This window comes from Hermetia illucens, chromosome 5, assembly GCF_905115235.1.
Source record: "Hermetia illucens chromosome 5, iHerIll2.2.curated.20191125, whole genome shotgun sequence".
Taxonomy (NCBI): Eukaryota; Metazoa; Arthropoda; class Insecta; order Diptera; family Stratiomyidae; genus Hermetia; species Hermetia illucens.
The window spans coordinates 105,331,992-105,359,788 of NC_051853.1; the positions used below are offsets into that span (position 1 = coordinate 105,331,992).

Here is a 27,797-nt window from a genome sequence, read left to right on the forward strand (position 1 = left end):
CACGCATACAAAAAACCATCTTTTAACCACGTCTAATGTTCTTCTTCATTTCATGATCATAACGGCGCAAAAGAGGGCAATGCGGTCAAGCTTTACGCTCGCCCGTGATAATTCCCCTATTTGATCCCGGTATTTTCATTCACAGCTGACTCAACTGATATCTTTCCCGATATCGGCCACCAGTGAGATTTCAACCGCTACCTTCCTTGGTGACAATTTAGTGTTTCAAGCGAGACATCAAAGCAGTACCTGGGGTAATGGATTATTATTTTTTTGTTCATTTTCAAAATGCTCACTGAAGTGGGGACCAATGCAAAAGCTTACTACAACCAAGTGTACAATTAAATAAGGGTTAACTTCCCGTACTCAGCAAACCTAGAAACAATTCTTTATAAAACATATTATCAAATCTTTTTATTTTTTCGTTTGTTTCAGTAAGTTATTATTATACATGTATCTCTTGTGTCGTTGTGTTGAGTTGTTGTGTCGTGTTGATTTGTTGTGTGGATGTGTTGATCTGTTGTGTCTGTTGTGTTTGCTGTGAAAGTCCGAATGGAACTGCATCTGAGGCGGTCAGGCTCTTTGGCGGATGGTTTTCTATTGTAACGGTGTTTGTGCAATCTTGAACTTTATAAATTCCAACCAAGTAGTCAGATAATTCGAACATATTCGACCGCAAAGAGATAATTATGAACTGGGCGTTTTTCGTTCGTTCCTGATCAATAGAATATTTATTAATTGTCCAGTTTCTGTCTACAAAGTATACTCACTTTTATGTAATGTGCTACGATTGATATGTTTTTGAAATCCAGTGCTGCATCAATTTCATCCATGAAATACAGAGGCGATGGTTTGTAGTAGTGCAGAGCAAATACTAATGCCAACGAAGAAAGTGTTTTCTCTCCACCCGATAAGTTTGAGATATTCTTCCAAGTTTTTTTAGGCGGTCGCACACTGAACGACACACCCTCTGTGAATGGATCCATTGAATCCACTAATTCTAGTTCAGCATCACCACCTTGAGTAATCATTTGGTACATTTCCTTCAACTTTTTTGTGATAATATGGAAGCCTTGCATGAATTCAGTATAACGTTTCTTTCGAACATCATCGTAAAGTTGACGCATCTCATTTCGAATGTTTGTGATGTCTTCTAGAATCTTCACGCGTTCCAGGTATGTTTCCCGTTTATTCATGTACTCCTGAATTACAGACAAGTTCGGTTTTTTAGCATTCAACTTTTCCTCTTGAACCGAGAATTGATATTGGAGGTCTTGCAGCTTATATGTATTCAACTCTTCCTCTGTGTAGGTTTTCAGTGGTTCTTGTCCTTCAGTTTCCCCCGGAATTTCTTGCAGTTTCAGCGGTTTTAGCTAAAATCAATAAGTCAATCACAAATATAAAATACAAGTATCATATAATTACCTTATTTTTCCAATGAGGCAATTGACTTTTAACGTCTGAAATTTTCTTATCAAGCGCTTCAAGTTTTTCTTCTATACTCAATCTCTTCAGCTTCCCATCGCTCTCTTTCTTTTGTATTGCCAAAATTTCCTTTTGTATGCTCGACGAATCTTTGTTAGCTTTCTCGATTTCTTCCTTGGCTGCTTCTATTTTATTTGTCCATTCCACAGCTTCTGCATCATGCTTGGCACGCTCCTCAGCCAGTTTCTTAACGGAGTCTTCAGCTTTCGATATTTCACTTTTCAGCTCCTCAATTTCCTTTTCCACTTTCTTCAGGTTCCGTTCTGACGTAGTAATTTCAACTTTTAACTTCGATATATTCGAGGAAAGCTTATTGATTTGCTTTGTCGTATTGTCGATGACCTGCTGCACCGACTTAACTTTTTCACCGTGAATATCTTCAATTTTCTTATTGGTGTCCTTAATTTTATTAGCTATCTTACTAGCAGCCTTATCAGACTCTTCAAAGATTTTTCGTCGCTCTTCAATAGTTTTCTCTAGTTGTTTCACTTTTGCCGGGTCTGCGACGGTATTATCAGCTCGCTTCTTTTGATTTTCAAGTTGTGATTGAATACGAGGCAATTGTTCTGAAAGACTTTTCAATGTAACTGATATTTTCTTTACTTCAGCTTCTTTCTTATTAAGGGTCGATTGCAAGCTATTCAGCTCTCGCTCAAGACGCCCTTGTTCCTGTTGAGCATAATTGACTTTTGATTGCATTTCTTGTGCCTGAACCTGCATATCCTCCAAATCTCTTTGTGATGTCATCGAAGTGTTCGCACTTTTTGTAGCTACCTGAGTACCCATTTTACCACGGATTTGGGTTTTACCTCCTCCCGACATTGTACCTGAAATAAAAGTTTATTGGTAAAATAACACTTAATAATTAAAACCTTAATGCTTACCAGATATTTCTATAAGATCGCCACGTAAAGTTACCACACGAAACCGAGTAGCTCCGTAAGCAATTCGAGATCCTTGATCTAAGTCATTGGCAACCAATGTATTTCTAAGGGCGAAATAAAAAGCTGGCAGGACTCGTTTGTCTTCAACGCGCACCAAGTCGAAGAGACGATGAGCGTTTTCGGGCCTTAAAAACATTAAATCGTTTGTTCCATAATTAGTTAATTGAAGAAAACAGAAAGCTTACGTCTTTATCCTCTGTTCACATTGATGTCGTAAATGTTGGACTTTTTCCAGGGCAATTATAGAAGCCCTACCGATGTTGTATCGCTTAAGAAACTCAATACAAGCTTGTGCCGTATTTACTGTATCAACAACTATATTGTCAAGCCGACGACAAGCTGTCGAAATAGCTACATCATACTTCGAGTCGATCCCACCCAAATCGCCTAATCTTCCATAAATTCCAGGAATTTTACCTTCCACTTTCTGTTTCATTAATGAGTCTAGCACTTTGTTGTTCGATTTCGCGACTTTCATACTGTTCATTCTTTCTGAAATCTAATATTAAGTTTTTATTACAATTCGAAAACAAATTCATTTGATAAAACCTACTTCTGCGCGCAGAGTGAATAACTTCTCACTAAACATCCGTTCTTCGTTTCGACAATTTTGAAGCTCTTTCGTTTTCGTCACAATTTCACTTTTAAGTTCTGGTATTGATTGCTGGCATTCATTTAGAATTGCTTGCTTAGACTCAAAATTTTCACGAGATTCTTCATAAGATGATTTCAAGCTTTCGTATTTTCTCTTCTCGGTGGTTTCGTCACTTTTCAGCACTTTCAATTCAGATTCAGCGAGCGACAACTCTGCTTTTGATTCGTCGGCATTTTTCTTCAGATCAGCCAACTTTGCCTCAAGCTTTTCACGTTCATCAATAAGCGGCCGGGTCTGATTTTCTAACGTTGCATAGTTTTTCTGTAGTGTCTCCTCTTGTTCTGCTTTCTTTTTGGTAAGTTGTGTAATTTTTTTCTCACATTCTTCAATTTCCGAAAGATTTTTTTCAGGTATCTTTTTCAGTTGAACCAATTTATCCTCGTTCGTTGTCAATTGCTTCTTATTCTGTTTGCGACGATTGTTTATGGCTACCATTGTTGTTTGGGCTTCGGTATAACTGTTGAGATGGAACTTCAACTGCTGCTCCATTTCTTCTTTATCTTTACAAAGTTTGTCGAATTTACTGAAATCCATTTATTTTTTTTTTACAATTAAAGATCTTACTAAGTACGAGCATGTACAAATCTTACATACAAACTATATTTTATAAAAATAATTACCGGAAAGGCTATTGGATATAGAATGTATATCTTCAAAAGCTCGATAGAGAGCAAAAATAAATACAATTTTCAATCGGACTATCAAACAGTATTACGTTCCTGTTTTATGTATGTATGAAACATTCCTTTTGAAATTTCGTCAAGATCTCCAGCAGTTTAGCATTTCAATCTGTTACACGCATCAATCACAGACAAAGAAGCTTTTGGGGACCATATACATATGTGTGTGTGTGTGTGTGTGTGGTGGGGAGAAGCTACAGCTTCTGAGCACTCAGGCCGTGTTGGCCCATTGTACTCGCGTCCCCCGTCTAACGGAATATTCCGGATTCGTTAACGTATCGTAGGATTTCCGTTAGTGGATGTGATGCTACCCGTCGTAATTGGAGAACATCGGCACCAAAGATTTGATGCCTGATGCGTCCATAGGCGGGGCATTCACATAGGAAATGCTCCGTGGATTCCGCTTCCTCATTACAGGAGGGACACGTATCATCTTCGGTAATTCCTATTCTGAACATATGCCCAGCTAGTGAATTATGGCCTGTCAGAATGCCCACAATACACCTGCAAGTCCTCCTGCTTTTCGACAGGATAAACTTTGCGGTACGTATGTTGGGTTCTGGCAGGAAAAGTTTGGTGTGTCGAGCAGCATTAAGGCTCTGCCACCTGTCATTATGGGAAACCTGTTCCCAGTTTTTGAAAACAGATTTAGCCAATGCTACTGATACCCCAATTGCTGGCTCCGGTCCCGGCATAGGGGAGATTGACCCCTCTTTCGCTAAAGCGTCCGAGATTTCATTTCCTTCTATGCCACAGTGACCAGGTACCCAGAGTAGTTCCACCGTATTGAATCTAGACATAGAATTCAAACGGTTTCTGCATTCCTGAACGATTTTCGAGGTGATCAAAGGACTGCTCAATGCCCTCAGTGCAGCTTGACTGTCACTGCAGATTGCGATGCGCCTGCCCTTCAACCGCTCGTCAATCACCCAGTTTGCCACCCTTAGGATCGCATAAACTTCGGCTTGAAAAACCGTTGCATATTGTCCCAAAGGAAAAGCCCACTTCTCGTTTTTATTCGAGAGGTAGACTCCGGCTCCAGAACCCTCTTCTGTTTTTGAGCCATCGGTGTAGAAGACTTCCGTATATCCCTCCACGCATTCCTCTGGGTCTTCCCAGTCCTCTCTACGCTTCAGGGTAACTACATATCTTCTACCAAACAGATGTATGGGGACACGAGAATCGGAAGGCATTGTAAGAACTGGATTCAGTCCTCCCAGTAACTCTTCCAATGCTCTGTGCCCCCCACATCCGTTGTTTTCCCATAGATCTAATCGAATTAGCCTATGGGCTGCTCTCATTGCAGTGCTTTGAATAAATATATCCAGGGGCTGCAAATTGAGTAGTGCATTCAGAGCTGCGCCGGATGTCGTGCTCATGGCACCAGTGATACCCAGACAAACAGTTCTTTGCAGTGCAGCTAGTTTACGGTGAAAACCTTTTTGTCTCACTTTAACCCACCACACTACGGATGCATATACGAACATCGGCCTAATGATGGCAACGTATATCCACATTACCACATGAGGTCTGAGTCCCCATGTCGAGGCAAAGGTCCGTCTGCACAGCCCATAAGCTGTGAGAGCTCGTTTCATCTTTACCTCTACATGTTTGTTCCAAAGAAGTTTTTTATCTAGAGTAACCCCCAGGTATTTCACTTCTTCGGAGAGTTGAAGGGTAGTACCCCTCATCTCAGGGAGGCAAAGTCCATCCAGTTTTCTCCTTTTTGTGAATAAAACCATTGTGGTTTTATTTGGATTAACTGACAAACCATGTCTAAGGCACCAGCTGTCTATCAAATCAACGGCACGCTGTATATTCCTACACACCGTTCCAAGATCCCGATCAACAGGAAGTACAGCCACGTCATCAGCATAAGCTTGAGCGTGTATTGGCAAATTTTGCAGTTCGCATAGCAGTGAGTCGATCAGCATACTCCACAGAAGCGGCGAAAGCACACCTCCTTGGGGGCAGCCCTTCGTTGCCTCCGTAGTCAGGTAGCGATCGACCCCTACCTCAGCGCACAGCAATCTTTGCGTTAGCATAGCATGGATCCACTTAATTAAAGCATCATCAACACCATGCGCTCTGGCGGCATCACAAAGTTTTTGAAAAGGCGCACAGTCAAAAGCCCCTTCAATGTCCACAAACACCCCCATCGCGTACTCACCATTCAAAGTTGCATCCTCTATCTTTGTGACCAAAGAATGAAGAGCAGACTCACAGGACTTTCCACGTTGGTAAGCATGTTGGTTTTCACTAAGTGGGTGTGACCTAAGTGCCTTTCCACGAATGTGACGCTCCACCAGTCTCTCCAAACCTTTCAGCAAGAATGAAGTCAAGCTGATCTGTCTGAAGTTCTTTGGATTAGAATAGTCATCTTTCCCAGGTTTCGGTATGAAAACTACCTTAACCTGTTGCCAAGAAGAAGGCACGTAGCCCAGAGCAAGACATCCTCGAAAAATATTTGTTAGAGGTCGCTCTAAATGCTCCATACCCTCCTTTAGCATTGCCGGATAGATGCCATCCATGCCAGGTGCTTTGAAATGTTCAAAGGACAGTATCGCAGCTCTCACCTTTTCAAGGGTAACAACCGCTTTCGCAGTGTTCCAGTTCCTCTTGCAACACTTGCGTGTTGAAGGGGTTGCAAGAACCGTCAACTCTCCCCCTACCACTTCTCTCACCCGTTCCCCCGGGTGGTGTACTTCCAGGAGGGTCTGTACTGAGTCCAGTCTGGAGTTCGTGAAAGTACCGTCGGGTTTTCTAAGAGAATCCAACTTGGCCGACTCATCCCTTTTGAGGACTCTGCACAGCCTTGAAGTCTCCCTTTCGCCTTCCAGTTCCTCACAGTACGCTCTAAAGGAGTCTCGTTTCGAGCACCTCACGAGCCTCTTATATTCACGTTGTGAGTTCCTGAAATTTAACCAGTCTTCGTTCTTGTTACTTTTGCAAGCACGATTTAGAAGTCGCCTGGTTGATTTCCTGAGTTTTTGCAGTTCTCGGTTCCACCAAGGAACTGTTTTACCGCTTTGGCCTCGGGAAATAGGACAAGCCTCTTCATAACACTCTAAAAGTGTGTAGTTCAGAGTTTTCAATTCATCTTCCAGCACCAAAGGAGTCCTTAGTCGCCTAGGGAACTGTACTTTATTGCCAAGAAGTTCATTGAACTTTGCCCAATCCGTTTTCCTAGGGTTCCGTCTTTGTACTGCAGACTGTTCGCCCGCAATAGTCAGATTGAATTCTAGATATCGGTGATCTGACAGTGAGACCTCGTCTAGCACTCGCCAGTGTGTAATCAACTCTAACAATTTTGGGGTACAGATTGTTAGGTCAATTACTTCGCTTCTTCTCGGTCCCACGAACGTAGGGGCGCACCCCACGTTTGCAGTCATAAGACCAGCTGAAGTGATGAAATCAAATAGCTTCTCTCCTCTTGGATTGCATTTGCTACTGCCCCAACAAATATGTTGAGCATTCGCATCGCAACCTATTAAGAGTTCGAGACCACTTGATTCTGCATACGCCACCAGATCCCTAAGTTCTTGCGTCGGTGGAGGATACAAAGAATCATAGGGTAAATAAGCGGAGGCAACTATGATGTTTTTCCTCTCGCCATTTATCTGGTATTGTATGATGACCGTAGCTAAGTTCTGGGAACAATATTGTCTCAGCATAGTTGCCTCTAACCGTCTTGACATCAGGACGCAAGCTCTCGGTCTTATGGATCTTTCGTCGTAGAAGATCCTAGCCCCCTTTACTGATCCAATACCACAGATTCTGTTAAATCGAACCCACGGTTCTTGCACCAGAAAGATATAGGGGAAATCCTGTAGCTTTGTCATTCTCGCTGCCAACAGGTAGGAGGGAGCTTTGGCATGCTGCAGGTTGATTTGACCAATCTTTATGTTTTTCGACATAAACTTAGTCTATTGTCTTATAGAAAACAGTTAGAAGCGTATGCGGCAGTCCGCGTATGACGGGGTTTCCCCCACACCGTACCGCCAGAGACTCGATCCCCTCGTGATTGATTTCTCTGAGAAAAGCCGTACTTGGGAGTACCGCAATTCCCATGTTCTCATCCACGAAAGATCTCACCTCATCCCGCAGAGCATTCGTCTGTTTTCTACTTAGCACCTTACTTGGTTTGCGGTGTCCGGGTTGCATAGATTCGATCACTCGAACTGGCATCAAGTCAGTTTCGTTCACGTCTCTGGCTACCCTTCCTTCCGCCTGTTCCTTGGAAGGTGTAGGAGAAGTTACTAGCAGGTAGGATTCACTCTGTAGTCCCTTCCCCAGTGCGAGCCCCCATACGGGGGTTCCGCCCCTGTATGCACTATCCTCCGCGCACGTCTCCATTGTGGGAGAGCGCACCGAAGATGCTGCAATTTGCTCTATGTTGTGTAAGTCGAAGACCATCATTGTTCTTCGCTCTCAAAATGGAGATGATGCCCCACAGTCTCCTGATATGACTGAATTTCAGTCTATATAGGAAAAAGTGGAGCACCATATGGTGACTTCCCCTGAGCACATTTAGACTCTGTTGGTCCAGTTCGAATACCAAGTTGAAGCCCTCCACGTTTGTAGATTGGTCCTTCCTGGCATTCATGAACTTTACCCTCCAGTGTCCAAAGTCCATGCCCGGGTTCTGTTCACCCAGCAAGCGGATGATGTCCTCTGCCTTCCTTCGAGGGCCCGGTAGCCAACATCCGACATGTTCTGTCCTGCGTAGCTCAGTGTTCACAATAGTGAACTTGGGCCGACCGCCGGAACTCAAAGTTGGGATTACCTGCTGGAGCCACTTTAAGGCAGCCTCGTCAGCGCACTCCAAATGTAGAAGCCCATCACGAAAACCTTGATCGTTAAATCGTGGTTTCGTTCCAGGCTCCATCATTTTCTTCCACAGGCATTCCTGGAGGATGGTAAATTGTCCCTCTGACATTTTGCCATCCTTGGAGGAAACTCCCACGGCAGCAGTCAGAACAGAGGCCGCAGCTTGCGCATACGTCCTCTTCCTTCCCGCCTTCGTGTTCGTATTCCTGTGGGAGGGACCAGCTTCATTGAGATCTCTCTCGCTGATTTGATCACCTCCCGGCACACCGGTCCTAATCCCCGCGAGACGCGTGGATGTAAGCCCTGGTGCGGAGCACAATAAAGCGTCGGCCACAGCAGATGTGTTGGTCTTACGCTTCTTGCGCGCATTACCGCTGACTGAAGAGTCTGGTGCGTCCAGTGTGGATCTTACCGGGGTTTCCAGTTTATCCCCACCTTCCGCCGGAGATTCCGCTACCTTGCGTCCGATTTCTCTGGGCGTTACCGCGCCTAGTGGTACAGCCACGTCCATGTCCTCATTCCCAAGGTGCTTCATCTTCCTTCGCAGTGCTCTCTTCTGCCGTCGGCTTAGGGCCTTTCCAGGTTCACGGTGTTCGGACCGCTTGGATCCATTTCCACATACTGGCGTTGAACCAGTAGCGTCCACGTCACCAGCTTCCCGTTCTTCCGCTCTTCCCAGTAAGGATGGCGGAGAAGGTTCTGACAGGCAGGATTCAGCCTGTAGTCCCCCCTCCTTAGTGGCCGAAGTTCCCTTCTGCCAGGCCTTTCTCTTCCGCTTGCGGGTAGATTTGGGCTGTAGTACCGCGGACGGGCCGGCCGTAGTCGGATTTCCAGTTTCTCCCAATTTGAGAGTTTCCGTACTTTCCTTTCTGGCTAACTTCGCCGTAGGCACTAAATGCAAACTTTCCACTGAGTCGGAAAGCATGCCTTCTACAGATTGCTCTATAGGCAAATATGAACGTGGTGAGGCCTCCAAAATCCGCGCCTCGGCCGCGACATGATTGCTCATGGTCGCGGGTGGATTCGAAGTCTGTGACTTCTTACCACTTGGAGAGTTTATATCCATTGTTTCCATATTCATATTTTGGACACCCTTAGTGTAGCAGTAAACTACTACAGGCTCCCCCACCACGACAAGGTGGTGTCCGAGGGGGAGCCCATATACATATACTATTCCAATAACCAAGCCGGTTATTTTGGATTCACCATAGGTTTTCAAAAGGTAAAAGGTGACGCTCGAAATTTCAACATTATTTGTTTTTAACAAGAAAGTAATACGCAATCATTCTGAAATTTTAATAAGAGCTTAAAATATACAATTAATTGTGGATTAACTAATTTATGTTTTTATGATCAAAGTAGACTCTTTGAAAAAAAAAGGATGATATCACGGGGAAACAAACAACCTTAAGTGGTAGACCGAATTCAAGAAAATGAGATTCTTTCTATTCTGTATCTTTATACCAATCTGTGCACCCTCAAATACATATCCAAATATTTTTCTAAAATTTGTATATTTATGTATGTTAAATTGTTAATACCTCTGTCCTGGGAGCAGCATGACCAAAAGTGGCAGTGGATGGAAATTGCTCCTTTTTATATAATCGCAAACACGACAAGGGCGGGAATTATATTTAACTTAAAACCACCGGACGTCCGGATAGCTGAGTGGTTAGAGCGCAAGGCTGTCACTGGTGGCAGTGGAATTTGTATCGTGAGTTGACGTCGGATACCAGTCCACTAAGCTGTGAATGAGTACCTGATTCAATAGTTTCGGGCGAGTGCAATGCCTCCTACCGGGTACTGTAATCCTGTAGTGTACCGTTACGGTCTGGAATGAACTGCTCAAACACACTTCAAGGCCTTGATCCAACTGGATTGTTGCGCCAACGATTATTATTTTTATTAAAATTTTTTGTTTGGAATATGATTTTTTGAACAATTTAACACAAAATAGAACGATTTTCAAGACTTTTTTTCATAAATTCGCCATTTTTTCTTTTAAATAATATTTGCATATTTTAGTTTAGTCTACAGAATCGAGCCGACCCCGCTTGTGAACGAGGCAAAGGCTGAAGAAAAAGAAGAAGTTTAATCTACAGAATGGAAAGAAATTAATTGTTTTGAATTTGGGCCGCCACAGAAGGCAGTGTGCTTCCCCGAGTGAGACCATTTTTTTTTCAAGGAGGTTATTTTGGTCATGTATACTGTACCATGGGATGTATACTGGTACCATGGGAACCGGGGTAGCCCCTGGACTCTTATACTTCGGGAGAATTCCTGTCGTATATGAGTACAACTCGGTTGTTTGCGGTTGGCCCCCTAGTGGGAGCTTCATGGGGGCTGTTGGTGATGTTCAAGCGAGAAGAGACCTTCGGGCCTCGGCGTGGTGTTGCGTTTCAACACGGGTGCCGTACTCCTTAGTTCGGTAGAGATTTAGGTAGGTCTTGCATCCACCAGTATGAATGTTATGCCATGTACTTGCATAGACTGGTACCGTTGTTGCTTGTCACAGCGGGGCTCTGATTGTGGTCCCAAAATCAATCCATGTCTTAAGAAGACGTAGGATTAAGTCTCCACGACAGGTACCTACGTTAAAACCCAAGGACTTAACTGTCAGCGCAACTGGTGCTCTGAGGTGGCTGGGAGGAAGGCGGGGCGGCAACCCTGTCGGCTGAACCAAAACCAAGTGGCCGAGGAGAACCTCCACGTGGTGGCACCGGGAAACGCTGTATCAATCCCCCTTGCAACACCTTCCTGTGGAAGGGTTTGTAGAAACCGTCAATTCTCTTCTTCCCACTTCTGAGACCTGTTTTCCCGGGTGGTGTATTTGCAAGAGAGTCTGTATAGACTCAACCCTGGAGTTCTTGAAAGTATCATCCGGTTTTCTAAGAGGGTCCAGCTTGGCGGACTCATCTTTATTAAAGACTCTGCACAGCTTGGAAGTCTACCTTGGTTTTAAGGCTAAACCTCGAAACCCCTACCTTTCTCATATATATGACAAAAATTTCACTGCTTCAAAAAAGTGTATTGTGCCAATATTTTTCCTTACCTTGCCGGATTTGAAGACGTTATAGTACCATATAGTATTTTCTAAAGACCTTTCTTTCATAAGGAATTGTATTTCAAATTGGGATTGAGAAGAATTTGAAATATCAATAGGTTGAGCAGAAGTAGGGAACACGTTTAACCTGTTTGCCAGCGGGTCAATCGTGTGCACCTTTTTTTAGTTGCCGATTCAACTCCTTTTTCGGTTACTTAACATCACCAAAAATTTCTTTAATACAATCTTCGGCGGGGAGAGGAAAAAAGTAATTTTACATTGGGATTTAATTTCATTTTAACCCACGCTGCCCATTATGGCAAGCGTACTCGGCGAACACCATTCCCAAGAAGCTGCAGCTAAACCAGAATTGAAAAGCCGTTAGTGGAAGATCATGAAAGACAAAGTTGCACGCACAATCTATCTTGGAGTACTCTCGCTTGATTGGTTTGCTACTATGAAAATACAGTTTCGTTCCGTTAGATAAGAAAAACAAACGACCATTTATGTATACAAAAATAGCTTAAAAAGTGGAAGGATCAAAACCTCCGGCTACAGTTACATGCAACCAAGTGTTAATATAACTCTGCGGAACAGCAAGGAAAAAGTTAACGTACGAAACCTGCTCCAAGATATGTTTATACACAGGGTACGATAAAAGTTCTGGCGGTTTTTGATTATAAAATTTTTTAAAGATCCTTGGAAAAAAATAATTATCAACGGCCCAATAGCCGATATCCGGTCTAGGCCTGCCGTAAGAAGCCCGTCATCAACGTTCAATTCGGTCTGTCAGTTAGAGACGCAGTTGGTCTTTCAGTTTTGCCTGTTGAGGCGGTCGATGATCGAATGAAAAATGATTCGGTCAGTCGGTCAGGCATGTTTGTTTAGGATGGGAGCGAGAATTTCATGTTTGTTTAGGCTGTGAGTTAGAATTTTATGGGTACCTTTACCGCTAATGAACATTTTCGATAAATGATCAGACACAAAAATGTCTCAAATTCTCGTCGCAGAGCCATCCGCGTCCAGATTTGAAATAATGATGTTGGGAGTTTGTCGGTAGGTGGATGGTGCTCTCAAAATTCAACTGCCGGCTAGGTGCATTGCAGGCTCTTTCGACGGACTGAACGTGAATGGCGGGCTTTAGTAAGGAGCTGCGGGCATCTTAATTTTGGGCCAAGGACCACCAATTCGATATCCCTAAAAGCTGTCTAACGTCCTGGCTTACCCCATCGATAGATTTTTCGGGCTGAATCATCTTCTGTTCATATCTGTTCGGGGCCATAAAAAAGGATTTTTCAAGATTTTTCTATAAACACATTTTTAAATTAAAGTACACAAGCAATCTACCAATCCATTGAGCAACTCTTCAGGGCTGTAAGGAAAAAATTTATTTTTTTAAAAATGGCGACCGTCTTTTGGAAGTCCTCTGTGGTGAGCAGTAGAATTCACTGGGATCACCATCCAGAAGTATAATAATTTTTTTCATGAACTGCATAAGTGTAACTAGTGATATACACAAGATTAAAATTTTATAATTTTTCGCAAAATTGTTTAATTAAAAAAAAAAAAAAAACTCGCCAACTGTTAAAATTGTGTGTTCACTGGATATTGAAATCAAGTTAGTTAAATTTCCATGTTGATCAGATGAAAACTCTTCAATTTGGCCGATTTCGAGAATATGGTTTTGAGAAAAATGCGTTTGAGGTTTAAAAACGTTATAAGTTTTCGAAATCATAATAATACTGTCCATAATTTTTTATTGGCCCTAACTATGAGATCCTAGCGCAATACATTTGCCCTTCCACAACCATCGTTTACTCTTACAACCCTTTTATAGTTGTTATGTTTCTACCCGGGTCTCTTTGCCATAGTGAAAAGTGAGTGTTTAGCGGCTCAAATGCATTTGCTTTCTTAGCGGTTACCCCAGGGAAACTAATTTCCAAAATATTATATTTTATTTCTGTATACAAGAACGTCATTGATTATGAACCTAGGGATGTTTTAAGCCTTTGGCACACCGAAAGCGATCTGTCGCGGCAATGTCACATACAACGCGATGTCTTATGAGCGATCCAATATTATGGTTAGTTTCTGACGAATCGCTTTAGTAGAATCGAATATTTCTCATAAATTTTACGGAAAAATGAGTAAATAAAATTAAACGGGTTGACAAGATTATTTCCTTTATTGACTAAGAATTTAGTGCAAAAAAACAAAAACAAATACAGTATTTCGGGGATCTTCAGTTTCAAAAAAGGGAAAACAGTGAAGTCCCTGAAATACTGTATTTGTTATTATTTTCACCAAATTCTTAGTTAATAAAGGAAATAATCTTCTTAACTTGTTTAATTTTATTTAAACTTTAGCTAACTAGCCACAACCTTACTCAAACCTAAAATGAGGCGTTCAGATGAGGAGGCATCCCTGCTTGCACTTCAATGCAACAAAAGAAAAAGACAATGTTGAGTGCATGAGGTAAACAGTAAAGACAAATGAAGATAGATTTTTTTAGTAATTCAATTTATTTTGAAAAATTATTATTATTATTAGAACCTAGCATTGCGTACTATGAATCAGAGACAACCAATAGAAACGAGGCAAAGAAATAATTTAGGGCAAATTATGGAAAAGTACTTTATAAACAAATAAAATTTCTAAGATTTTTCTTTCTTTTCTATTAGCACCTTCGCATCTTTTCTCATTGCACTGAACAGATCGCCTACCGATTCTGTAAATTTGTACAAACAAATCGCTGACCCCCGCAATCTAGAGTTGATCGTCGCGGCAGATTGCGTTGTGTGTGGCATGCGCAGTGCAATATTGCATTACACAAGTACATTGAAAGATCGCTGCAGGCGGAGATCGTCGGCTAAGAAACCAAGTTTTGGAGAAATACATGAGAACCGATCACTGTCTTGTACACTAAGAGCGTTAGGAGATATGGAGAAATTATCAACAGTATCTTTATTGTTCTCATTTGACCAGTGTTATTTCATTTTTAGAACGCATTTTTGGTAACCGGGAGCCAGACCGAGGATGCCAATAACTGTGGAGCTACTGACGCAATACACGTTGGCTACTCATGCAAGTTTCCTTGGCATCTTACAAGAAAACCGAGCAACTTGTCCAAAAGTGTAATAATTTTAAAGACCTTAGAATCATAAGGAATTGTATCGCCAATTGCAGTTGAGAAACATTTAAAATATCAACAGGTTGAGCAGAAGTAGAGAACTCGTTTAACCTGTTTGCCAAGAGTTGTGTGCGTATTTCTTTACCAGCGCAATTTGGTTTTTGGTGTTGAAGCTGCCTTAATTAATGTGCAGCCCAAGATCTTGAGCGCAAACCACGTGCTCGATCTGGATCAAGGCAATTTGTACATCCGGGCTATTCTTCCCATAATGCTAATATCGTCAGTATAGGCTGGTGGCCGGGTGGACTTGAACAGGATAGTGCTTCTCGCATTTACATCGTCATCACGGATTACTTTTCCAGGGCCAGGTTAGAGGATGCATAATAGGGTATCCTCTTATCTTCGACCGGTGTTAATTTTGAACGATCTCGAGAGTGATTCTGCTGGTCGGTGATTGTCATCCTTATCAGCCTTTATCAATTTGGTCGGGATACTAAATTCTCATGATCGTATACAGTTTTACCCTGGCTATGGTATCATAAGCGGCCTTGAAGTCGATGAAAAGATTATGCAATTGACAGACATATTCCAGCACTTTTCCCATCACATGCCTCTGAGCGAAAATCTGATCTGTGGTTGATTTGCCTGTGATGTCGCCTCTTTGGTATGGGCTGATGATGTTCTGGGCTTATCGGACTATCCAGTCTAGCAAAATAGTGGAGAATATCTTATAGATGGTACTAGGCAACGTGACACCCCTACTGCTGCACTTCATGATATCCCTGTTGATGTGTATGGGACAGTTAATTCCCCGTTGCCAATCGTTAGGCCTTCATTCGCTGTCCCGCACCTTGAGCATCAGTTGATGTAATTGGTCGCCTCCATATTTAACCAATTCGGTTGTAATTCTATTGAGGCTTGGCGACTTACGACTTTCAAGCCGATGGTTTGCAGGGACTGTTTCTACCATGCATGGTGGTGGCAACCTTTTTCCGTCCTTTTCAGTTGGTGGGACCTCCAACTCACCGATATTTTGGTTGTTGAACAGTTCATAAAATTTAATAAATGCTGAAATTTATTACCTTGTGAATTTACCCAAGCTTTTAAACGTTTTCAGATGTTAACAACGATGACCGTCGTCATTTCTGGGGTAATTTCGTCCCTTGCTTTTGGGGCCCTTTTTAACGATTCAATTGATGCACAACATTTAGCGTACACTTTTTTTCAAAAAGTCCCAAATGAAAAAATCATCATGTTCCCAAAATGTAGGGAAAAGTGGTAATGCCGGTTTTCCAAACGGATTCGAAACGATGGGATTAGTGCGGACTATGAACTAACTTTTTGGTACACTTTTGCATTGATTTGATTCCGGAGACTTTTTTTCGTACCTTTAAAATTCAGATTTTCATAGATTTATTGAGAATTTTTGCATGTGTTTTTGCAATTCTTCAGCAATTGGAAATCATTTTGCCATATTATGTAGCACTTCTGAGATTGAAGAGAATTTTACGGCGAACAACGTTAATTTAAAAAAAAAAAGGCATAAATGTGCCACAACTTTTATCTAACCCTATGCATAGTAAGAAGAAGTAAAAGTGTTGTTGCTGTGTTATTAAGAAAAAAAGTTGAAAAGGGAGAACTGTGTGATCCAATTGCTTTTTTTCTTTCTTTTTGGTCGAAAAAAGCTACTTGCGAAATTATTTCATACCATCAAGATACGTTCAAGGAATCGGGATTAAGATTGAAAGTTATGATACTCACGCTATTTCCTCTTTGATTATACTCTCCTTCTCTTCGCGTTGTTTCTTTAATTCTGTATAGGTAGCATCGTGTTCACTCAATTCGGTCACAATTCCTTCTCGTTCAGAGCCGAATTCTTCCAATTTCTTATTTTGTTCGCTCCTAGAAAGAAAAATATCGTTAGCAACTATGATAAAACTTATTTGGACGGTGTTACAAGTATTTTTGAATTTGGAGGTTTTTGGTTCTTGTCAAAGCATTTTCCAGCTTCAGGTACTCAACAGCTTCGTTAAATGGTTGCTCCAGATCTTTCATTTCACGCTCGGCCAATTTGCATCGGTTGTGCTTTTCCGTACGTTCTTCTGTTAGCTTTTCCACTCTATCGTTAATCTTGGTCAAGGGTTCCTGGTGGAGTCACAAAGTGATTAGAATTGATTGGTATAAAAAACTACATGAATTGAATACTTTATATCGATTGGTCCCGATGATATCCTCTAAATACTCCAGCATTCCGCATTCGTTTTCGCCTTGCGCTTTCGGCTTCATCAGGGAAATTGATTCCACTTCTCCCTGAAATGTACGTGAAATCTATTCAAAGCTAACTGTCATCAACTTCAAGACATACCTGCAAAATTAAAAACCGATTATGATCGAGATCGACCCCGTGCTGTTTCAGCAATTTGGAAACTTCCTTGAACTGTACTCGACGCCCGTTCACCGTATAATATGATGTATTGTCGCGGAATGCAGTTCTTGCTATAACGATTTCACTGCCTTCGATCTCTTCGAATTTCCCATCGGGTAGATCAAGGATCTGTTTGAAGTGCACCGCCACCGAACACATCTGGATGTTGCTGTGCTTTGCGGAGTTGTGCAGTAGGACGGACAGCTTCTTGCATCGGATTTTCTGCGCTCTGTAACCGAACACGAACAACATGGAATCGATAACGTTACTCTTCCCACTTCCATTGGGTCCAATGATCGCTGTAAAGCGCTGCACAGAGGAAATTGCATTAGATGTATAGAATTGGAATCACAGAGAAATGCTTACATGATGAAAGGGACCAAGTACAACCTTCCCGGCGTAACTCTTAAAGTTCTCGTTTTCAATCTTTTTAATGATCAGCCGCGGGCCCTTACTCTCTGTTGAACAATGAGGTTTGATTGGAGGAGGAATGTATATATCACCTACGCGTGTTGCTCCTTCTTCGTCTGAATAGTAAACTTCCTCCGGGGGAGGCATATCTTCTTCGTCATCTTTCTCAGGGGGAGGCGCTACATTTTTGGAAGTATCTCCACCACCTTTGGCGCCAGGAGTACTACCCACTCCTGATTTCCTTTTGCCTCGAGCCATCGGTTAATGACGGCAGCTGCAAAAATACACAAATCCGGTCAACAACCGCTTTATTGGTCTATCATGTTAGGTTATACCGCTCCTAAAACTTTGTTGATAAGATGTCACTTTGAGAATTTGAGATTATCCTCAAAAATGTAAAGTACCGCGCGAGCGGCGCCAAAACCACATACAATAACGATTCCAAAGCTTCACTTGTTTGAAAAATTCTGACAGATGCTCAGAATAGCCAACGGAAGGATTGATAAAACCAAAACATGATAATAGTTGTTGGTAACCTCTAGTGTTGGCGTCGGTTAGGTAAATGAATACCCTATGGATTGGTAGATGGCGCAAATTTAACTGAAAAATGGAAAACTGAGCAGGTTTCTCATTTGGGATATTGCTTTTGTTATTGATTCCAAGCTTGTGGTTACAATATTAAACATAAATTTATATGCTTATTGAATGAAATTCAGCGAGACATGAACTAGACAAAGATTAAGGCACGGAAATGTATCCAAATTTTCTGTTGGAATTGAGAACATTCTCTATCTAAAACCGACGCAATCGACATTCGTGCAATAGTAAGAACATTTTGACTAATTTTTTTGGCAACAAAGAAAAGTCAATAAGTTTTCAAATCCTATAAAAATTTGAATACGGCTCAAAATGTTATTTTTTAACAGCAGTTTAACAGAGCAAGAGCAGAACAGCAACCGAAAAAGCCTTCTTTGCAATACATCTTCCTTCAAAGGCATTTTAAAATTTGCTTGTACGGCGGTCCAGTGAAAAATTCGTTTCGTTGGAAGGCGTTCATCCCGAATTTATAAATTGCATGGGGCCAATGGGATAAACTACATTCTTGTGCAAATGTTTTGAGATTTACCTCCGGAGCAGCAGAATAGGTTGCTGATGAATCGTGCGGTGTATTGGTCCGATCGAATAAACTAGAATGCCTAAGTTTCCAATTTGATTCTGATTGAAATGAACAAGGAATGAATGCTTAAGTTTCCAATTTGCTTTGCAGTTTTATGTGATTTCTAGTGCATTGAATTTGCAAGTGCACATTTTGAATTTGCAAGTACATGTCATTCAAAGCTAAAAGTAGTGTTGAGTAGTTTTCAAATTGGGAGGTTTCTTTATTGAACCAATGGAAGATGAAGGTATTAATTTTTGTGTAATGGATGATCTGCTATCGAAGTCCTTTGGATCGCGTTCGTTTGCTAGTAAGGTGATAAATGTTGGTATTAATTATTATCATGATCATCATCAACGGCGCAACAATCGGTATCCGGTCTAGGCCTGCCTTGATAAGAAACTCCAGACATCCCGGTTTTCGTCGTTATGTAGGCTACGGAATCGTCCATCCTCATATAGAAGGCCAAAAATTCTTCGGAGGATTCTTCTCCCAAATGCGGTCAAGAGTTCGCAATTTTTCTTGCTAAGAACCAAGTCTCCGAGGAATACATAAGGACTGGCAAGATTATAATCTTGTACAGTAAGAGCTTTGACCCTATGGTGAGACGTTTCGAGCGGAACAGTCTTTGTAAGCTGAAATAGGCTCTGTTGGCTACCAACAGCCGTGCGTGGATTTCATCACCGTAGCTTTTATCGGTTGTGATTTTCGACCCTAGATAGGAGAAATTATCAACGGTCTCAAAGTTGTAGTCTCCTATCTTTATTCTTTCCGTTTGACCATTGCGGTTTGATGTTGTTGGCTGGTTGGTTTTTGATGCTGACATTGCCACCATATACTTTGCTTTTCCTTCATTGATGTGCAGCCCAAGATCTCGCCCCAATCAGCGCCTGTTCGATCTGGATGAAGGCAGTTTGTACGTCTCGGGTCGTTCTTCCCATGATGTCGATATCGTCAGCATAGACCAGTAGTTGGGTGGAGTTAAAGAGGATCGTACCTCTTGCATTTACCTCAACATCACAGTGCCAGGTTAAAGAGGACGCATGATAGGGCATCCCCTTGTCGTAGACCGTTGTTGATGTCGAATGGTCTTGAGAGTGATCCTGATGCTTTTATCTGGCCTCGCACATTGGTCAGGGTCAGCCTAGTCAGTCTTATCAATTTCGTCGGGATATCGAATTCTCTCATGGCCGTGTACAGTTTTACCCTGGCTATGCTATCATAGGCGGCTTCGTCGATGAAGAGATGGTGCAACTGATGTCCATATTTTAACAGTTTTTCCATCGCTTGACGGAGAGAGAAAATCTGATCTATTGCTGATTTGCCTGGAGTGAAGCTTCTTTGGTATGGGCCAATGGTGTTTTGGGCGTATGGGGCTATCCGGCCTAGCAAGATAGCGGAGAATATCTTATAGATGGTACTCAGCAACGTGATACCTCTATAATTGTTGCACTGTGTGATATCTCCCTTTTTATGTATGAGACAGATAATGGCTCTTTGCCAGTTGTCAGGCATTGATTCGCTGTCCAACACTTTAAGCCTCCATATTTAACCAATTCGGCTGTAATTCCATCGGCTCCTGGCGACTTATGATTTTTAAGCCGGTGAATTCCACGGACTATCTCTTCTATACTTGGTGGTGGCAGTATTTGTCCATGGTCTTCAGTTGGCGGGACCTCCAACTCGCCGAAGTTCTGGTTGTTCAGTATTTCATCAAAGTACTCAACCCATCGCTCCAATATGCCCATTCTATCGGAAATCAGATTTCTCTCTTTATCTCGGCAGGATGAACATCGAGGTGTATAAAGCTTCATCCTGCTGACTTGTTGGTAAATCTTCCGCGCCTGGTGCGGTTGCTCCCTGTACTTTTCTAGTTCACAGACCTTTTGGTTCTCCCAGGCTTCCTTTTTCCGTCTGTGAAGTCGCTTCTCCACTCGCCGGTGTTCGTGATGAGTCTACTCGTATGCCCGCGTCCTTTGAGAATGCAACATTACTCGGTATGCAGCATTCTTCCGTTCCGTTGCTAGCTTACATTTATCGTCATGCGATTATTGCGGCATCCATTTCCCTCTTATAGGTGTTGCGGAGGGCTGTGTTGTGGATGGCCTCAGTGTTAACTCTCACCTGATTGTCAGAGGGAATTCTGAGTGGTGTTGTTATTCGAGCTCGGATCATTATCTCGCTGGTGTTGCTAGCGAGATAATGATCCGAGTCTATATTGACCACCCTACATGTTCTGATATTTATCAAGGCTGAGAGGTGGCGGGGTTCGATCAACACGTGTTCAATTTGGTTGAAAGTGGTCCCGTCTGGAGAGGCTATGTATGTTTGTGGACCGCTTTCCGCGCAAACCAGGTGCTTTCAACAACCATTTCGTGTGACACTGCTAATTGAATAATTCGCAGTCCGTTATCATTTGTATTTTGATGTAAGCTATGGGAGCCAACGTATTGCCTGATTACAGGCTCCATCCCTACTTGCTGTTAAAATTCCCAAGTATGATTTTGATATCATATCTGGGATAGGCTTCCAGGGTTCGTTCTACTGCCTCGTAGAAGGTATCCTTCTCCGACTAGGCAGTCTCCTCTGTAGGGGCGTGGACGTTAATGAGGATTATATTTCTAAATTTGCCTCGCAAGCGCAGAGTGCATAGCCGTTTGCTTATGTTTTTAAGGCCCATAACAGCAGGTTTCATTTTTTGGCTGACTAAGAAACCTACTTCGAGCACATGGTTTACTGGATGGCCACTATAATATATGGTGTAGCGACTTTTCTCCAGGAAACCGGTCCCTGTCCAATGCATCTCCTGTAACGCTGTTACATCAGCCCTAAATTAGAAAAGGGTGTCGGCTAGCTGCTTGGTAGCTTCATCTCTGTACAGAGAGCGCACGTTCCATGAGAAAACTCCTTTGTCGTTACTGGGTTCGTCGTTGTATTACCAGTCCAGCCCGAGGCTCCTGTTGTGGCTTCGTAACAAGTTGTTTTCCGTGTAGGGTTGTCAGCCCTATCCAACGCTCAACCTGGAGGACCAGTTGGTGTATTTTTTTCCCCGTTTTTAAGGCGCGGGAGACTCACCTTCATCCTTCTCTGTCTGCAGCTTTTCTTTAAGAAAGAGTTCCCAGCGGTCACCACGTAGTAGAGCTGTTGGTATCGATTTAGCAGGCGTTTTCCAAGTTTTATGCTCCATCGTGTGTACCAATCTACGTTTCGCCCTGGGACCTTTACTACCCTTTGACCACCTTATTATTATTAAATGCCGGTATTAAATATTTGGCAGTGGAATTTGTATCGTGATTTGACGTCGGATACCAGTCGACTCAGCTGTTCATAATTATTCTAGTAAATAAGGACTGCAACGTTAAAAACAAATTCTTTTGTCTGCTATTTTTTTTTCTGAAAATAATGTGTGGCGAACAGAAAGATTCGGGGATTTAAATAATTTTCATAGAACTGTTGTAGGTACGGAAAAAAACATCTGAAAATTTGTTATCGATTTTAGCTTTATCTAAATTGGGTAACGGTTCGAGAATCCAATATATAATTGATACTCCGGAATAGAAATATCAATAAAAAATGATAATATAGGGAGCCGCGGAACTTTGACTTTGGTGAGTATTTCGGCAGTTGGAGTTTGTTTTCTTATTGAATTCGGTGTAAACAAATTTTCTAAATGGGCTGCGCCTTTTTCAGCGTCACATCATCAGTCATCATTTCCAAAGCGCAAGGATGGTAAATTGTTGCTTCGCTCTTTTTAGATTCCTACAAGCCCTTCAGGGAGAATAATTGGGGTTTGTTGTCGCTGTTAAACATTTAAGGTAGTTTTGCATACCTTTATCATTCAGAGCTTTCCAAAGGCTTGTACCCTCTGTTAGCTCAGCTTATAACTCAGCATGTCTCAGATTTCGCTTTTGGTTTGTTATTTCATTGAAGGCATATATCGATCGGTTACCCTTTGATTTTGAATCGTGAGAGTATTGTTGAAGCTTGCAATGGCTATGGCGATGTCTCGATTCGTCAGAGATGTTCCATTGGATAGGTGAGAGCTTATCTATTTGCGATATTTCAATCAGTTAGAAGATTTGTTTGTTAGAGCTTATGCCTCGCTTTCTGTACGGTGCTGTTCGAATAGTTGTTTGATAACAGGAGAGTGATCGGGTGAGAGATGATAACTTGGTGCAGCTGAAATCGTTTCTCAACGAATATTTTTTGTAATTCCAAAATTTATAAGATCCGGGATTTTGTGGCGGTCGGCCAGTAAGTTGGGTCTCAGATGAAATGATAATCATAATCCTTTGCACAATCCAAAACTCGCGACTAATCAATCCGAAAGGTGCTTCGGATGAACTAGTCGCGAGCCCCAGTAGATACGCTTCGCGTTGTAATCTTCCGTGGCAATGAACCTACTGCCCAGAGTCGAAAAAAGTCTCGAAATTCTTTGGCGTTGAATTTTTGAGGATAGTAGAGTGATGATAAAGTTAGTTCATCGGACATCTTTGATACACGAATCGAATTTGTTTGCAGGTATTTGGGATGATCAAGGACATGATGCTTTAGACGTTATTTAGGGATGTCGATACCACCACAATCCTTACCTTCAGGATGTTTCGTATCGTAGAATGTGGATCTTTCGATGTCGAACTTTTATATGTTTGTTAGGTGTGTTTCAGAGGTGAGGATAATATCTAATCTACACATTTACACATTCCAATTCGAGTTTGTATTTGCATATAACTTTTTCATCCTGGTGGTATATTTTTAAGGCTCTCATTTACTGAGTAAAAACTTGAAGCGTTTGCGACTGATTGCTAATTAATTCCTGCATCATTGCTTGCGTAGAGTTTATGAAATGGTCTATACGTTGCAAGGGTGATAATACCAATGCTTCCAGGTTTTGCTGCTGTCGATTTTCGCAACGTTCTTCTTGATCATTGGATTTTGCAACGTTTGTGTATGTAGCCCGGAATTAAAGCAGGGGTTCAACTCTATTCGTGGTAGACAGATTTTGTGGTGGTTTGGAAGGCATATCCCCCAGCAGAAGTGTTTGATTCCTGGAAATATATGGAAGGCATATAATTTTACAGTCGTAGCAGCACAAAGGTTAAAGGAATTTGCTTTTTAATTTCGAGGTTTGATTAATACTCACCTACCGATGTGCTATTTGGCATTTTCTTGCAAGAAATTAATCTTTCTTTCGTTGCGGTAAAATTATGTGAACTAATAAAAAAATTTATTTTAGTATGTTACTGTGTTAGTTACGTTTATTCAAACGCGACATTTTACTTAATGGATGTTATACATCCTAGGTAGTATGTGAAGTAGTGAAGACCGGACATATTTGTAGATTTGAAAAAGATCCCAGCATGCTACAAATGCTTGGTGGATTGGATCTTTTCTGAGCCATGGTACCGCTAAACGCTAGTGTTGTTACCTAAACCTGGTCTTCCTGCAGACTTATTAGGACACTATGGTGAAAATGCAGAAGCGAATAATCTACAATATATTGCTCCTGGTTGTAGAAAGTTTGGGAACCTTAAGAGATCTACAGACCATCAAACTGGCCCTGCATTAACTTAAAATGGGATGCAAGGAAAAGGTGACATTAGCAAGTATTGCACAGTGATGACCTTTGATGTGCAAAATGCATTCAACTCAGTCGTTGGAACCTTATAAGGAGGTCATTGGTGGCGATTGGTTTCCCAGTTACTCAACTGCACTTGTTGCCAGCTATTTAACAAGTAGAAAGCTCTGGCACGCCAAAGACCTTGAACCCAGGGAGTACATTGCTCTGTGCTGTAACCACTATTATGGAATATAGTGTATAGTGATGTCCTCAACATTCGAACTGCCAGCGAGGCCATAATAATTACGCCGATGACATAGCGGTCATTATTGCTGCGAAACATTTTGATTATATGGAATTTTACTCATCCGCAGCAATCAATGCTATAAAAAAGTGACTGGAAGTGGCAGGTCTTGAGCTCGCCGGCAAAACAGAGGCAGTGCTTATCACGAAGCGCCATAGAAACGAAGGCAATAGCAATGTGTGCGTTTTTGGATACACGTTCGATAACATATCGCACACAGAGGTATAAGATGCACTAATCTGCAAAAGGTTAGGAAAAACACTGACCTTCTGGATGGGTAGATTGTTAGCGAATATACGAAAGGTGCAAATTCTATTGTCTTGAACGCTAGTCAAGGTTGTCCCCAAAATGGGGTTTTATCACTGTTAATGAGGAGTGTGGTAGTTGATGACCTCCTAGGAGAACTAAGAAACACGGGAAAACAGGTTCAGTCTTATGCTGATGATATTGATTTAATCTGTAGGGGCAAATATGAGGGTACTATATGTGACGGAAATCAAACCGGACTGCGGGGTACTGCCTAAATCGAAGGAAAATTGATAACTTGACAACGAGGTTTCAATTTTGTAAGAAGTTTGAGCAACAGGGCAAACTGGAAGAGCGTGCTTAAAACAGCAACTTATTATTTAGTACACTGATCCAAGGAAAACGCACTCTGTACCAATTGATAAGTACATCAGCATATTTCAGGCGGAAATATACGTCACAGACAGATGTGCCTCTTTCAACTCGAAAGGAACTATAGGGGCAAAACATTGCTATTCTAGTCGACATATCTAATCGACATCATACCAGGTAAATTCCAACCTGGTATGGGAATGCCTTAACAAACTAAACATGCTCGGCTCATTCAATAAGGTTTGGATACTCTGGTTTCCAGGCCACATTGGGTTTGAAGAAATAGGAATATCTATGGACACTGTCTGTACATTCTGTGAGGAGAGTGATGAAATCTCCACATATGTTCTGGTACAATATCCGACACTAACATACTTACATACTTATATACATCTGGTATAGATGTCATGTATATACATCTGGTATAGATGTCAGGTTGAGACACATGAAATAGGGAACATAATAAAGTTTCTTTCAGTTACAGATTTAAACGATATACTATAGTTTATAGGTATTCTATAAGAGACACAATAGTTCTTTTAGTACGCAGTGCGACATCCTTTGACGATTTGTTATTATCACGAAGCCCCTCCAGTTGTCAGATTCTTGACGGGTGCATTTCTTAGGGATCTCAGATTCCCAACATCTACGAATGGATGATAGTAGCAACTATCGTCAAAATTTCACTTTCATAAAACATGATTGGTCGAATCGATTCCTTGTCATCCTATGTATCTTTTTTTAGTATTGGCATCAAGAGGTAATTCGTTTTATGAGTAAGCATGCTCAGATGTATCAACGAACGTTTCAAATCTAAAATTTACCGCAATGTTGTCCGTCCTGTTGCTCTCTATGGTTCTGAGTGTTGGCCGACTATAAAAGACAATGAACGGCGTCTTGCGGTAATGGGGACGAAGATGTTGAGTTGGACTAGTGGCGTGCCACGTTTTGACTACATCCGAAATGAGGATATCAGCGACCGTTATGGGGTTGTATCGACCGTGGAAAAATTGCGAGAGAGGCGTCTTCGATGGTATGGGGACGCAATTCGTGTGAACGAGAATTCACTTGTCAAGATTGGTTTGAACATCGAAGGGCAGGCAGGCCAAACAACGGTGGCTTGATACGCTGTTTGAGGATTTAAAAGCCTCGAAATTGCACCCAGATCAGGCATTCGATAGAGCCAAATGTCGAAACCGATTATGACGAGTCGACCCCGCTTGTGAATGGGACAAAGGCTGAAGAAAAAAGAAGTAAGCGTGATTCGCCTTCTGACTTCGCCGTTGTCTTGGATAACGAAACTAAGGATGAAATTCGCTTGGGTATGAGTAAAATCACTCGGAATAACGCGTCGCTAGAAACCGAATTTCGTGATAAACCCGCTATACTTTGCCAAGGCGGACAATTGGAACAACGTTGTCGTTATGGGCAAAGATAAGTATGACTTGGCTGTTTTCCGGGAACAGGAAAGTGGAAAATTCTTGGAATTGCGGAACAACCCGCTTCTCGATTTTATGAAAAAGGTCGATCGAGCATTGAAGGAGGCTAGTGCGGTATTCCCGAATATTAGGCGACTCCGAATGCCTAATTTTGTGCTTTCAAGAATCAGATGGCAACTAAAAATACACAAGGAGGGGGCGAGATGCGAGAGATTATTGCGGACCCGAACTCGCCGACGTACAATATCGCCAAGTGGATGATCAATGAGGCCCTTGGGGCGACGAATAGTAAGTATTCAGTGGATAACTCCCATGAACTAATACAGAAGCTGAAACGCATTGAGAGGATGGGTGAGGACAAGGTGATGGTGTCATTCGACGTGAAGGCATTGTTTCCGAACACCCCAGTAAAAAAGTAATTTAAGTAATTAGTGAAAAAATAAAAAAGAACCATATAATCGCAATTATTTTTAGTAGCTTTGTACTGATGAAGGGGGTAAATTGTTCCCGAAATTTATATTTACATTGAAAACTAAAAATTGATGTTTGGAGGAAGCTACCCTTGTCTATCAATTTTAGACTAGACTACAAATACCAGACAAAAATCTAATCTCTTGCCGGTGTCGCTTCTGAATATATGAAACTGTCTACTTTCTCCAACTTGAAATCGCCCAATGTGACGTTTTCTCTGATTGGTATTCAAATGTAGAGTAATGTAATGCTTTTCTAAAATTTAAAAACAAAAAACAATAAAATTGGATTCCACAACTGCTATATCACAACTGCTTTATATCCTTGAGGAAGAAAATTGTCTACTAACTTTTCTTTCACATGAAGCTCATATAATAATAGTTGAAAAATGCCTGAACACTTTGACATATTTACGGATAGATTTTGAGTTGTTGTTTTGAGTTCTATAATGAAAATTATTTTAGGACATAATTCAAAATTTCCCAAATTTGGATTTTAAAAGTTCATCAAGTACCATTTACATATCTCTCCAATCTTGACATCAGTTTTAGTTCACAATATTCGTTCTTTCCTGCTATCTTAAGAATTCACATGATCAGCTGATTGTCTAATCAGATTAGTTGCAGGTTGCAGACGACCAGACGAT

General features: G+C 41.7%; 1 protein-coding gene across 1 annotated transcript; it reads right to left on the reverse strand.

The window, feature by feature from the left end:
- Window positions 1-388: 388 nt before the first annotated feature.
- Window positions 389-18,086, reverse strand: LOC119657812 (structural maintenance of chromosomes protein 4). The gene is made up of 12 exons (XM_038064922.1): window positions 17,939-18,086; window positions 17,559-17,877; window positions 17,133-17,501; window positions 16,973-17,077; window positions 16,725-16,912; window positions 16,529-16,669; window positions 2,983-3,607; window positions 2,615-2,928; window positions 2,370-2,554; window positions 1,426-2,312; window positions 771-1,373; window positions 389-715 (listed from the first exon to the last, which is right to left on the reverse strand). Exons 2-12 carry the CDS (start codon window positions 17,859-17,861, stop codon window positions 446-448), a joined length of 3,990 nt encoding a protein of 1,329 aa, XP_037920850.1. The 5' UTR covers window positions 17,862-17,877; window positions 17,939-18,086; the 3' UTR covers window positions 389-445.
- Between the last annotated feature and the right edge of the window lie 9,711 nt (window positions 18,087-27,797).

Coding starts and splice junctions, on each gene's coding strand:
- LOC119657812 (XM_038064922.1), bottom strand. CDS start 17,861: ATGGCTCGAGGCAAAAGGAAATCAGGAGTGGGTAGTACTCCTGGCGCC. Junction 17,078..17,132: donor ATCGGTTTTTAATTTTGCAG/GTATGTCTTGAA, acceptor CGTACATTTCAG/GGAGAAGTGGAATCAATTTC. Junction 16,913..16,972: donor TCGGGACCAATCGATATAAA/GTATTCAATTCA, acceptor TGACTCCACCAG/GAACCCTTGACCAAGATTAA.